The sequence below is a fragment of the Strix aluco genome, chromosome 4 (assembly GCF_031877795.1).
Source record: "Strix aluco isolate bStrAlu1 chromosome 4, bStrAlu1.hap1, whole genome shotgun sequence".
Classification (NCBI taxonomy): domain Eukaryota; kingdom Metazoa; phylum Chordata; class Aves; order Strigiformes; family Strigidae; genus Strix; species Strix aluco.
Window position 1 is genome coordinate 65,650,252 of NC_133934.1, and position 14,485 is coordinate 65,664,736.

Below are 14,485 nucleotides of genomic sequence, written 5' to 3' on the forward strand. Positions count from 1 at the left end.
TCGTAACACTAGATAATCCTGACCCTGACAAAATTCAGCCCTCACTTTGAATACTGCTAAAGTGCGAGGATGTAGGAGTGTTTTCTCTCTGGCTCTTAAAAAGTATTTGTAAAGCTTTTTGTTTCCCCCTTGGGGATACCCAGGATGGTATCCATTACCAGCTTGCTATTGCATAGCCTCAACTGCATAACATCTTCTAGGCAAATATAAGGGACCAAGAACGTACAGAGCGTGTTCTTGAAGATTTTTTCTGCCTGGGGAAGGCCCTGCGTGAGTGGATTTTGGTTTCTGTCCAGGCCAGGCAGCTTTGCCTCTTGTGCAGCGGAGATCCAGTGCTGTGCTGAGCTCCTGGCCGGAGGGGAAGAGAAGTTGCTTTGCAACTGGCCTCGGGTCCGGTGGGAGTCTCAGGGGCTCCATAGCTTTGGTGGCGCTGCCTTGGGTCGGTAGGAAGTACGGACACTCGGGGATGTCGTCATCTTCTCAAGAGTCACCACCGCCACGGTGCGAAGCATCCCTGTCGAGGTCGCTGATGGCTGGCAGGATGAACAGGCGGGAAAAGTTTTTTCTTTTTCTGTGGATTTCAGACACATGGAGGAAAAGACGGGGAGGGGGGGAGCCCAGCGTGGCTAGTGAGGAGCTTGGTGACAGGTCGGTGGATGAAGTTATTTCTCTCTCTCTCTCTGTGGGAAGTCATGAAGTTTCCATGTTTAAGCCCTCGCTGCCGAGACGGGGGTGTCGGGCGGCCCTGGTGGGCGGGGGGGGGGGGGGGAGTCAGGCAGCCTTGGGGAGGGGATCACGCAACCCTGGGTGGGAGGTCAGGCAGCCCGGGGGAGTGGGGGGGTCAGGCGGCTCGGGGCGGTCAGTCCGGCCGGGCCGGGCCGTGCCGTGCCGGGGGTGGCGGCCCCTGACGTCGGTGTGCCGGGCCGGGCCGAAGGCGGGGCCGGGCCCGGGGGCCGGTGCGGCTTTATTAGCGCCGCAGGTCGCGGTGCGCGGCGCAGGCAGCAGCAGGAGGCGGCGCGGTGACTCGCCGCCCCACCGCCGCCCGCGCCCAGCCGGCCCCGGGGCTAGCGGGGTGCAGCCCGCGCTCCCCAGGCACGGCCCCGGGGGGGAGGAACCCGCCGCCGGAGGGGCAGGGAGAAGGCGCACGGCGGGAGGAGCGCGGCCGGCGCCGGGAGCGAGCGGTGTGGCTGGGCGGCGGTGTCCCCGTGATGGTGCTCCTGCCCCTGTGGGTAGTGGCAGCCGCGCTCCTGGGGCTCCGCGCCGCGGCCGGCCGGCAGGTGAGTGGCGACGGGGCCGGGGAGGGGGCCGGACCCCTCCCGCCCTTCCCCTCCGCTCCTGCCTGCCCCTGCCCTGCCCTGTCCTGCCCGCGGCCCCCGGAGCCGCCGCGGGCTCCCGGCCGGGGCCAGCCAGGCCGTCCGGGGGGCGAGCGATCCGGGGGTACCGCGCCGGTGGCCCCCGGACCGCGGTGCTGCTCGGGGGTCCTTGCTGTCACCCCTTCCCGCCCCCCCCCCCCCCCCCCCGGGGAGAGCCCTCGACACCCGTCCTGCGCGGGCTCGCCGCCTGCCCGGGCGTTCCGGCCTCGCTTTGGCCACCGGACGAACTTTTTGGCACGGTGTCACGATGTGTGGAGGGGGTCCTTCAGAATCGGGGTTTCGTAGCAGCTCTGCTGATGAGACGGAACTTCCACGGACTCTGTTAGTATCTTGGTGGGAACAGCTGTTTATTCAGTTAAGGAGAAATGCCAGCCCTGGAAACCAAAAGCAGAAATGTAGAAAACGGTGCAACACACACCAAGTAATTTTTCAGCCTTCTAGAAGCACTTTGCTGTCACACGTTGCATAGTAATTACGCTAACAACTTTGTGCATGTGTTTCTTTTCTCTTCCGCAGGCTGGCAAAGAACAACAGATCCGAATAGGTAAGTCTTTTTAACTATTATTGCTGCTATCAAAATGGAAATAAAAGAAGTAAGCTCACCAAACTAGTTTGTTTTCTGGAAAAATGATCTGTATGCAGGCAAGCATTCCCTTGTGTACCCCCACACCATTACCACCCAGGAGCATTTGTAGTTTCACAGTGATGTGGCATGACTTGAATTTGCATGCCTTCTCATTATGCGGTTTTGCATCCTGATACGTCTGTGCTTCCCTTCTTAAATAAAAACCGACAAAAGTTAAAAATTGCAGCGTGCTTAAACTAGCTCTCTGAATATCACAGCAGATCAGCTCTGGGTCAGACACTCTGTCTTCATTTCTGTGTTTCTGAATCAAGGAGGAAATGCCTACTGTTTGGCTAGGGCAGACCATGTCTTCATACCATTTCTCGTCCATATTGGAAGCATGCAACCTTTCCTTTTAGCTGGAAGAAATGTGCCTAATGCCAAGGCCTCTTCATATTCTGTTGATAGCATGGGGTGCATGCTGCATGCTGAACAATAAACGTTATAATACACGTAAGAAAGTGCAGTGCGGCAAGGTCGTTGTCTGTGATCAATGAGGGTACTGAAGTGAAAGGTGTTTGTTAGCACCCACAGGGTGCTTTATATTTAAAACTTAAGCCTCTCTGACTCTTTCCTAAGACAGGAAGCCTCGTATAATTAGGAGCATGCGCACACAGTTTAGCTTCAGAAGATCTGTGTTTGCTTAAACCAGCAGATAATGTAGTGCTCTATGGGATGGAAGAGGATGTAGAAAGATGCAGAAGCTGGCGTTTTCTCTCCCAGGTCATTAGTGCAAGGGTATGCCATCTTACACGCTCCTCAGCTTGCCCAGTTGTGAAATGAGCCTTTCCACAATTTGCTGTTGAGTGCTGGTGTCCGCGCTCTGGAGTGTGCTCTGGAGAAGCTTTTCAACGAGAGGAGCGGTAGCAATGGGAATGGACCCCAGGCAATTCTATTTCCAGTTGCCATTAGACCTCCAATTCTGAGGTTTTGGTTCAGGTTTTGATCTGAGATACTGTTCAGAAAAGGAATTTCAAGTATTTCTCTAAATTTTGGAGGTCTTGTCTCAATTTCAGTTCTGGAACTGCATTCTTCCCAGCTCAGGTTGATTTCCACTGTGATCAGTGAATAATGGGAATTGAGACAGTTAGGTAGGTTTAAATCTAACTGGCAAACAGACTTTTTTTCCAGTGGTATGCTGATCCTGTGTTTTATTTCTATTCGTTTCCATGAGAAATGGATTGTATTTGAATTTCAGAAACCAGAAGCTGTACAGGAATGTGTTCTTTTAAATTATACAGTACATCAGACAAAATTCCTTAATCTGGAAAATAACTTTTTTTCCTTTAACTTCTTCCTTTCTTTCACGGTCCCAGCACTGCTGTAGTCAGGAACACTTGAGGCATACAGGAACCGTGGGACATGGCATGGTGGAGGGTGACTCGGGCCCCCTGTGCCAAGCCCCCCGTGCCAGGCCTGTGTGATCGGTGTGGGACAGGCTCTCACCTGGTTTTGGGGGCACCTTGGGAGCTTCAGCAGCTGATGGCATCTCACCCTCCTCTCCCCAGGAAGGGGCATTGTGATGGGTTTTGGTTCAGACTAGCAGTACCAATGAGAGTGATGGCTTACCAAGACCAGACTGTCAGCAAGTACCTCTGACTTTCAGGAATTGAGGGTGTTTTGCTGAGCAGAAATCTGTGTTTTCAAAGCACAAATAGCTAGTTAACACTTAGGGTCATTGGCATTTGTCCTATGCTTTGTGATTTTTAAACTGTTAATGTTTCAAGAAATGTTTGATCCTGTAAATTCTGATTCAAAAAGTACGGCTTACTCAGTTTAGGGTTTTAATGACGGCAGTAAAACCTGCATTAGGATTGCCTCCAAATGGGTTGTCCTACTTTTAAGTCATATTAAGTGTCACTTTGCATCGGTGTTGTATATTTTGATTTGGCCCAGGGCTGGCTGCTGTCAGCAGCTAATCTTTTCTCATAGTCTGGAAAGTCACTTAGGACAAATTAAAACATATAAAATGTTATTTTTTTAAAATATTGGTACGGAATATATTCTAGAGATAGAGAGTTACCCAAGCTTAATTAACTGCATTAACATGTAATGTACTGCAAATGCCTGAAACTGTCAGGAGGAAACTGTACTGTTGTCACTAGTGAAATAGCAACACTGAAGGTGCCAGCACTCGGGCTGCTGCTACGTTTTGCTTTTCCTGCCTCAGCCTCCCACACAGCAGAGCTCCATTGTGGCTCAGTGCGACTTCTGGAAGAAAACTGGAATGTCTAACCTGCAAAGCAGCAGTGCCAGGCTGCCCCTGGCTTTTATACATCCAACTTGCAGTGCTTAGCACTGAAGCTTACTGCATAGCCTCCTCCCTATTCAGGTGCAAAGCTGTGTGGGAATTCTCAAGAAATCCCACCTCCCTCTTCTGTCTTGTCTTTCTCTCTGGGCATTTCTGCCACCTAAAGGCAGCCAAATACAGAGTGAATGGTACTTCTCAAGTGAGCCAGATTGTTGAAAGAGAGGGACCAAAACTGCTTCTTAGTTTCTGGAAACCAGCAATGAAGGCAGAAAACAGTGATGACAGAACCCCTGCTAGGGTTGTCCCTTTGTCACTGCACCATCTTTTCTTGTTATTAAGCAGCACTTTGCTGAGTGACTGGAACAGCTCTGTGCTCATCGCCATTGTGGTCACCTGAGGGATGGAAGGGTAGTCTCTCAGAACATGGAACACTCTTTGTATTGAAATACCATCCTCTTAATTCCTACAGCAGCAGGTAATTTTTTTTTCCAGTACTTCCACTGCAAAGCTGGATGTCTGATTGTATCATAGCTTGTGAATTCCCTTCAGAAGATGCAGGCACAGTGATGCTCTGGAGGTGTTCCGTTAGATCCAGTCCTTTGGCTGAGGTAGCTGAGCTTCCTGACCCTCAAGTGCATTCAGATACATCCCTCAGGAGAGGCAAGGGAGCTCTAGAAGCTGATGGTAGCTCACTGGTCATCCCATCAGGTCAGGGTGGGACAGTCTGGGACTTGGCCCGCATGGATGGGATGTTATCAGGAGTTCCCGCACATTTGTTGCCTTGCTCAATACCCAGCACCATCTTTGCCAAAACAGTTGTGCTTTTGGTATAATATTAATAGGTTTCCACATTGCTATTCCTATTGAAATATTTGCTAGCAATATAAAGAGGCAGGTGTGTACTACACATAGTAATTAATCTACATCTCATTGCCATGGCTCAGAAAATGTTTGGGCAAAAATGATGCTGCCAACCCTTTGACTCGGTGGACGTAATTTCACAGGTCACGGTAGCAGGTGAAGGAGCTCCTGTGATCAAAAAATTAATTTGGTCACAAAAGTTGGTCCTCTGGCTGCAACACAGAAGGCTGGAAAAAGGAGGGCCCTGTTATCAAAATTTGTTTACATGCAAAGTGAGTAAAAATGTTATCAGAATAATGAACACTAAATGAGGTTTAAATACTTTTTAAAAGGAAAAAAAAAAAGTAATGTCTTCAAACTTGGGTAGCTTGTTTTAGACATAGAAATAATTTGTCTGAACTTTCAGAAATTCCTCCTTTTCCACTGCTTCCACTGATTTCAATTTAGACTGTGCTTTTGAAATCTCTTTTCTTGAGTGGATGTTTATGCATTTGGAATTCTGCTGTGGACAACCACATGAACAACTTTGATCAATGTATTTCTCAGAATCTTATACTTGGAAAAATAACGCTTTTCCAAACGCAGGTGATGATAAAAAAGAAAAAGAAGTTTCGAACTTTTGAACCTCCATTGTCCACGGTTGCTGTACAGTGCACAGGCAACTACTGTGAACCAGTGGCGTTAATTCTTCAGTTTCATGTGTATTTGAGGGGAAAAAAGTTTGGACAGCCCTCTTCCAGAGACATTCTCCAGCTAATTGTGTTTTGGCACACAATGAAAGAATGTGATGTTCTGTCTTAAGTGCTTCCTTTCAACTTAAACATTGTGCAACTGGAGCAGCAGTTTAAAGCCAGATTTAAAAAATGAAGAAAATTTGACGTTAAGTGCTTTTTCTGTTGCTCTGTGTTTCTTCTCTGATCATTGCTGTAAGCTTTGAATTAGTAGAACAGATCAACTCTGAAATTTTAGCATAGGAAAGGGAACACCTACAGCTGGAATAGCATTTCCTAAGACCATACAGTCTATGGAAAAAGGGTAATATAAGTCAGTGGAGGAGTTTAGATGTCTTCAGCGTTCAGTCATGTCACATTTAATTTTAATTGCCTTTGAACAAAAGGCATTTCCTCTTCTAGCTCAGCATTTGGAGACTCTGGAAAAGGCTTTTGCTGACTCAAAAACTTGACAGTTCTTATTTTCCATCCTTTGTTCCTACCTTCTTGTGGCTAGCTGGCTGTTCTTGTTATTAGCAAAATAACTTTTTTTTTGCCCCCACAAGTAGAAATTTGGGAATACTGCTGCAAGATGTGCAACGCAATTTGTCAGTTGTGCGGTGAACACAGAATTTGATCACCAGACTGTGGTCTCTGGCACTGAACATCCTGCTTCTAAAAAAAAAAAAAAAAAGCCACGAAGAATCTCGACGAGGTAGAAGGAGGAATGTCAGTCTGTGAATGAAATCTCATCACTGAAGCGTGGGGAATGTGAGGATCTAGATTTTTACTTTGACCCAGTTAGGATATACAACCCAGCAGCTCTGTCTCCTCTTTGTGGCCTAGTATCTAATTAATAAAAATGAGTTTAGAGTTTTAATTTGGTCCCTTCTCTAATGAGAGAGATGAGCAATCCTCAGTCAGAATTCCCAGTGTTTTAGATGGGACTTATCCTAAGGATAATGTTCTAATTAGGATACCTGTTTTAGAACCTGATCTTGTAGGTGCATGGCAAAATAGGTTGAGTTGGCTACTGCGGAAAAACACACTGTGGCTGCTAGCTGTAGGACGTGGAGTACGTTTTCAGAACAGCGGACTTGAAGATGATAAGGAACTTTTCACTTGCCTGGGATATAGTATTGGTGTATTGTGTAAAGATATTTATAGTGCAAGAATTTAAATGTCTATGTATGCCCTACTAGTACCATAATTTTTTTTTTCTGTCAAATCCCTCAGTAACTGGCATAAAAGAAAATTGGAGAAAAAACAGTTATATGAAGCTGTTAGGAACATTTTCCTACTAAAGTTATTCGTTGAATGCCTGAGTCTCTTAAAAAAGCAGCCACTGCTATGAGGAGAGAGGAACTAGCTACTGAGCTTTTTCCTCTATTAATTCTCAGTTCAAGTGTGATTCACACTGGGAGTGGGTAAAATTTAGCTCATTTAATTAAGTATATTTATTTGAGGAATTCTCAGTGGCACTTAGTGGTAGCATCTGAGCTATCCAATTGTGGAGTTTTTTTAAATGAAAAGTATCAGTAATATCACTCTAATACTGCTTTAGCCAGTTCTCTTGGGAAGAGAAGAGCTAGGGAATAATTATTTCCATGCTAACTGAGTGTCCTTTTAACTCTCACGTAGTCTAATCACAGGCAATAAGACTTAGGCTTTGGTCCAGATCTTAGCAGCAGTTTGGCCTGCAGCTTGACCTGGCCCAAGAATGTGTCTCCTTCTCCTTTTACAGGATGAAAACTGGACACTGAATATCATGATTACTTCCAGATTACAAAGGTCTCGCAGACGAGATAAACTCCATTGATGGAGTTGTTTTACAATGATGTGAGATTACTTTAAGGCAACGGGAAACACGTGTGTGTGTGTCCTGATGCAGGGCTGCAGATGTCGTAACAGGAGAAGACCCTTCTCTGAGCAAAAGAGAAGATTCTTTTCCTTTTCTCATCAGTGCCTAAGAATAGCAGAGAGTGGAGAGGGAAAAAAAAAATTCTCTTAGGCTGATAATGCTATTTTCAGGATATGGGTAAGGGACTACACAGAAAGAAGCTTTTTTGAGGGTGGGAGCATATTGTATTCTCTTAGGCAAATTGGAAGGTTTCCTGTCAGCTAATGCTGCTAATTAGGCAGGAATCCTGAGCTGACTGCTGGGAACCACAAAAAAATGATAGGCAAATGGGGCTTTCATTGCTGTCACCTTTTTTCTCCCGCAGCTTTGCTTTCTTGGCCAAGGCCTCTGCTAAAGCAGGTTAGCCTTGGGAAAACTTCTGCTAGTGATTGGTTGCCCACAGCCTTGTCTGGCCACTCTGTTCAGGTATCCGTGGATGCTTTGGCACTGATTAGAGGTGACTTCTTGAATCTCCTTGAATCAGGATTGTGCCGTGGAGCTTCTGAGGTATTACTTGAGGAGTTCTTTAGTGCCATCAACAGACTGCAGTTTTGCTGGTTCTATAGGTTCTATGCGTTGCCGTGAAGTGCAGGATTTAGGTACAACTTTGTAAAGTTCTCTGTTTTGTTTTTTTATAATTAGCTCATCTGTTCATTTTGAACTCTGTTGCTCAAGTTATGCAAAGAGGAAGGGCAATAGCAAGTTGCTGGGTAAGGGGATTTGCTAAAGGAGATCTGTAGGGGGAAAAGTTACTGTTTGTACCACTGCTGACATAGATTAATTTATCAGTGGTATGTGATATCCACTGGATTCTTTTCCCTATTCCAATTTTCTGCGGAAATATGTATGCAAATTGCAGTTGTAACCAAGCACGGCACTTCATTTTCAAAATCTTAATGGAGGTCTTGACACAGGAGCAAGCAATTCTGTTTAAGGTGTATGAAGGAGTTGAATGGCATTTCTTACAAGAGAATTCAAAAGGGTCACTGCCTCTTCTGTGGCTATTAAGCAAACCTAAACCCCAGGAAACTCCTCAGATAAATGTAAATGAATATTTCAGGGTTTTCTCTGTAAGTTTTATGAAAATAGAGTCATGAAAGACCTGCTTCTTGAAAATTTTGGCATGTGGAGGGTATTTTGCATGCGCTTAATGTGTATCCCAGCATCTGTGATGTGTGTTTACTTGAGATGCGTAACTGGGCACAGCTTCTTGTGTTTGTCCACCTTGGCATGATCCATGTGCTGTCTCTGAAGCTGAAATGGCCTTCCTCTCACATTACCCTTGGTTTGTCGTACCTTGCTTAACGTGATGATGTGTCAGACGCTTTTCTGCTTCTTTCTTACACACCCTCTCAGAGCCTGTTTAAAAGTAGTACAAAGCTTTTTTATAATAACAATAGTGTTAAGCGTATTAAAGGCCTTGCTGTAGGGTACCCAAGTGAAGATTTATAAGCCCAAGTGTTCCAACTAGAGAGAGTAGTGACGCGTACCTTACGTTTGCCTACATTAGATTGGTGTGCTTATATCCAGACTAGCTATCTAGTAGATAATTTAATGCACATTAGTGTGGTAAGTGGCACCGTCCCCTCTCCTTTTAAAAACCACACAGGTTTTTATCATTCTTCAGCTGAACTTGTCAATGGAGTGATTTAGGGTAGCTCTAACAGGAATCCTAAATTGGGAATTTTGGAAGAGGGAGATGCGAGGCGGCGAGGTCCTACACAGATGACGGTGCAGTAGTGGTGGTGTGTTGTGTGGTCAGTGAGCTGGAGCTCTCAGAATGAGTGTAACCCTTAACAGGCAAGGCAATGGCCTGTTGCGTCCTTGCACTCACCGTTTGTCCCAGTGACGTGCATTTCTGTCACTGCACATCTGTTCTAAAGTCTTCAACCTCATTCCATGCTCTTGTTGTAATTTTAGTTTGGTTTTGGGTATTTCTCTTGGCAGAATCACGAAAAAGCAGACCGAGACCGTATGGGTTAGTGATTCCAATTAGTACCAATGCAGATGGAAGCTATATCTCCAATATCCTCTCTGCAAGTCACCAAAGAAGATCAACGCGGGAGGTATCCCAAAGCCCCAAACAGCTGTATTTTAATGTCACTGCATTTGGAAGGGAATTCCATCTCCGGCTGAAACCCAACACGCGTTTAGTGGCTCCCGAGGCCATAGTGGAGTGGTACGAAGACTCTGTGGAAACTGGAAACGATGCTGGTAACACGAATCGGACTAGAACTGCTACAGAGCAATTATGGAAAAGAGAACCTCTGTGGACCAACTGCGCGTATGTGGGAGACATAACTGACATCCCTGGAGCTTCTGTCGCTATTAGCAATTGTGATGGTCTGGTAAGGCTACTTTAATGGCATTAATGTCCAATATTTTACTACTTTGTACACAACTGTTGTTGCTTTTTAACTACACATGGCTAACGATGTCATTTAAAGAACTTACGTTTCTTAGATCCCTTAGAAAATGCCTCAGTACATATTGATGTATACAGTCCTACTGCTTTATTCTGGGATAATTTCTCTGAGTGTGATGAGCAAAGTCCTTAATGTCACTGGTGTGAGAGAGGGAAATCAAACCTACATTTTGCTGGTTTTCCTTTTTGCTTTCATGAGGTGTCACAAATGGGAAAATTAATAACAAAGTCATTTTAAGACTTAAAAGATGACCTTTTGGTGAGTGAATGTAGAATTTGGCATCCAAATCATCACTGTGTACTTCTCGGGTAGTACAAAATCACAGCCTTCCCTGTAGTCCAAGAATAGCAACGGATTTAAGTTTTAAAGGGTTTATTTATAAAATAAGCATGGTTTTTGTTTTCTTACATGCAGTTTTGTTTCATCAGAAGGTATCGTATGAGAATTGAGTGGTTCACATCTATAAACGGTTCATTCTCAAAACTGCTGGCCTGATTGCTGCGTTGGTTGAAAACACGTGGTATTTCGTTGTGGCTTCAGCAGATGCAATGACTGGCTTGGTACACAAATCCCATATTGAAAGACTGGGCGTATATTGAGCACACATACCATTCGTTAATTCAGTCATGCGGTAAAGAAAGCTAACAATACTTACCTTGTACTCTTTAAGTAGCAGGAGCAGTGGTGGAACACGACTGCAACATCCAGCAAGATTAATGTAGTGGTTACTCTACTGCTATTCATGAGAGGAATAATATGAACAAGTCTGCAACAAGTATCCCTTCTTGGAAATAGTTTTTCTTCTTCCTGTCACATGCCACATGTTAATGATTTGATTCCATTTTGTGATAAACTCTTGACTAGCAAAACGCCCCACCCCGCAGTGTGCCTCTGTCACTGCAGGAGTAATTGCATAAATGTCTCAAACTCCCGGCTGGGAGCTTCAGGCTACTCACAACCAAACCTCCTTGACTTTCCTTACTTAAAGAAAGGGATTACTGGTGGTTACATCTGATGTGATCAACTAACATCAGTTTGGTGTGTATTGTTTGGGTTTTGAGTTTTTTTAGGAGAATCTGTTGGCAGTGTGCAGTGTTTACAAAGGCCGTGTGGAGATCTGCCTGGATAGATACAGCTTCCGATGTAGTTCTTACAGTGAAGGAGACCCTCGAACTGAGAGCTGTATTTTAGCAGTAATCCTGAATAAAGTTCTTGTGTTGAGACAGCACGTTAAGACAATAAATTGGATTAAATAGATTAAGGAGTACAGCAGCTTCAGCAGAGATCGCCATGTGGCTGACAAGCTGCTTGTGTTGTGTTTTCAGTTAATTGAAATGAAATAGTTGCTGTCTTTACAACCCTCCATGGGTATAAGATGACAGCAGATTCTGAAGGGGTCTTAAGTAAAGAATAGGAGATTTCTCGGTTGTGTGGCTTATTGCCACTCTTTTCCCACAGCACCCAGGAGAAGTCCTTCATGTGCTTTCCATGGTTTTAGGGACTGGACTAGGAGAACATGTGCTTTCTGTTTGAGGAGGAGAGTGGGTAAATGCTCCTGAGTCACTGTTCTCTTTGTTCATCTCAACCCAAGCTGTCTCATGCAGTCTTTGAGGGGCTTTGAGAACAGCTCACATGCTGAAAACCATCTTTTTGAGCACTTCTGTGTGCTTACTTCACCTTGCTGTTATAACAGTCTTTTGGAGCTTTAAGCAAGTGAGTGGGAAATAAGTCAATAATCCTGAAGATTGATGGGATTTCAGATTTATTTTTTATTTTCCTCCCACCAGCTCCAAGGTTAGCAGAAGTAACTTAAAGTTAGCAATTCTGGCCTCTCTGTTGCTGTACTATGCATCTCTCAACCAAGCTAGAATATTTGATCCTCAGTGTATCCTAAAGATGTGAAGAGTAAGATAATACGGCTTAACAGAAACTGGAACAAGAGTGAGAAATTCTAGGGCCATGTGTCTGTTGGGAAGATTTATTTTTGACTTCAAAGGAATTTAGACACACTCTCCGGTGTAGCCAGCTAGGTTGCTACCTTTTGGAAGCAAGTAAAGGGAATCGCTGTGTTAGCAATTCATGCAATGTATAGCTTATAAAAGAAGTTTGATATCGTAAGTAACAGAAAAAGAACACGTGGCTTGCCACAAGGTAGCGAAACACCTTGCAGATTTTATTTTGTGCATAAGGAGATTTTTCATCATGACTCATAAGACACCTATTGATAGTGGGGCAAAATTGTGTATTGTGCTAACATGTACTTCATAGACATTGCTGCATTTTATGTTGTTTAGTGTTTGCTCTCAGCACTAGGTGAGTGGTTTTGAAGAACATAAGCGTGCTAAATTTTGATCGCTTGATTGTGAATATATGGACTAATTGGCATTTGCACTAGTAAAGCAAGATTTTGCTCATGGTCTCTTCCTGAATCTAAACTTATATTTAAAAACCAAAATACCTGAACACTTTTGTTTTGAAATAGTTTGCATATCTACTTTTGCAGTAAAAGTCATCTGCATGCCATTAGTTTTGCAAATTCCTTTCTTCACATGTGCTTAGTATCCCTTGAAAGTAACCCTATTTATTTAAAAAAATCGCATGCATGTGCATGCACTTGTCATAGCAAAAGAACACTTAATTAGTCATGTAGAAGCTGACCGTTGTTTTTATGACTGTGTTTTGGAAAGCTGGTGCTTCTGCAGGTTTCTATTGTATATTTCTGCTGTTGTTTTGGTCAAAATGGCAATATTTATTGTCACAATATTTATAGAGTTTGTCAAATGCTTGCAGCAAAACTTGTAGCATCAGTCATCAAGCAGAATCATCCTTCCATGGTTCAGATAGACATAGAGGAGTCCTACCTTGTCTCGCTTCAGGAGGACTGTGCAGTTTGTAGTGCCTCGCAGAATTTGGCCTTCTGGTAATTGATCTCTGGTACCTACTACAGTTACTGCTGCTTTTGTCTGCTCCCTGTGTTCATGTTACTAAAGCTTGCTCTGCAGTCACAGTCTTCTGAAGTTCAGATGGTGCTGTTGTAATGCAGAAGGGTTGACCCAGCATTGGGAAGAACAGTGATGAAAAACCTGGTACTTTTTCTGGACATTTATCCTAGTGTCATGCGGACATTCATCAGCTGAAAGTAACAGCATCCTTGGGCTCTGTGGGCTTCTGCAATTCTATGATCTCTTACCAGGGAAGGGTTAAGGAGAAAAGCTCTTAATAACTATGATCTGCAGATGGTAAAATTGTAGTTGCACAGGCAGCAGCCTAGATTTAAGTCCACTGATTGATCCCTTGCCTTTTCTTTATTTGGCTTGGATTTGTAAATGTTCAGAGACAGAATGTGTTGTAACAATGGACAGCCGTACAATTGTGCGGGCATGGTGAGACCAGGCAGAAGGCTCCACTTACACAGACAGTGCTTGAGGGGTACATGTGCTCCACTCACATATGCGTAGTCCTTAAATTCTTGTGTTCCTGTGTCTCGTTCAGCCTCCATCCTGCTTTTCCTTCCTTTTAGTGCTTGTACAGTAACATCTTGCCTCTGTACTCTTCTGCTGTCCTATCTTATTAGACTCAGACTTACTAGGGGGGAGTAAGTATTATTAAAGATTATGGCAAGCCTTCCTGCATGAGTGGCCCAGCCCCTTCCCTGTTTACATCTGAGTAGTGTCTTCCTTTTTGTCCTCCTTATAAAGATCAGATATTCAAACAGTCATGAAGAAGTTAATATAACATATCTGATTTAGCATGTCAGGTTGTGTTAGTGGTGCTTCTCTTCTGTATGACTGTGGGAATACATTTTGTGTGTCTCTGCACTAAATGAAATGTTTAATCTAATGTAGATTCCTAAGCAAGGCAGTTAATCTACTCCCAGGTGAGCACATGCTGGACATCCACTATACCACTCGTGTGGTTGGCTTCCTGTTCTAAGATGCCAAGATGCTACAGGAGGTTTAGTGGCTTAACTATTCAAAAGTGACTAAAGTTTATCTGACGTTGTAATTCGTTGCTAAGAAAATACTGGTATGCATCTAGAGGAGCATATGGTTTAGAAAAGTGGGAAAATAACTGCAAGACATTCAAGGAAGTGGAACTAAGTTCAAGGCAGATTTGGCAAGCGGCACTTCTCAGAGGTTGCTTATGCCTGGTGCAATGCTCTATCTGCTGTGGAAGATGCAGAAAATGACCAGCCTCAAAAAAAATTACACGTTTCAGATTGTAGATAAACAGAACACAGCAAACTTAGCATTTAGAAATATCAAAGTTTTAAATTAGTCTCTACCTTTTGTTGTAGAGAAAATTACTCCAGTTTCTCAATTAGCTTTCTTGCTTTTGT

General features: G+C 44.3%; 1 protein-coding gene across 1 annotated transcript in view; it reads left to right on the forward strand.

The window, feature by feature from the left end:
• The first annotated feature begins 1,039 nt into the window (after positions 1-1,039).
• Positions 1,040-14,485, forward strand: part of ADAMTS3 (ADAM metallopeptidase with thrombospondin type 1 motif 3) — a 126,377-nt gene continuing 112,931 nt past the window's right edge. The window contains exons 1-3 of the mRNA XM_074823377.1: positions 1,040-1,277; positions 1,890-1,917; positions 9,668-10,068. Coding sequence (XP_074679478.1) covers positions 1,209-1,277; positions 1,890-1,917; positions 9,668-10,068 — 498 coding nt within the window. The 5' untranslated portion in view covers positions 1,040-1,208. The remainder of the gene's footprint in view (positions 1,278-1,889; positions 1,918-9,667; positions 10,069-14,485) is intronic.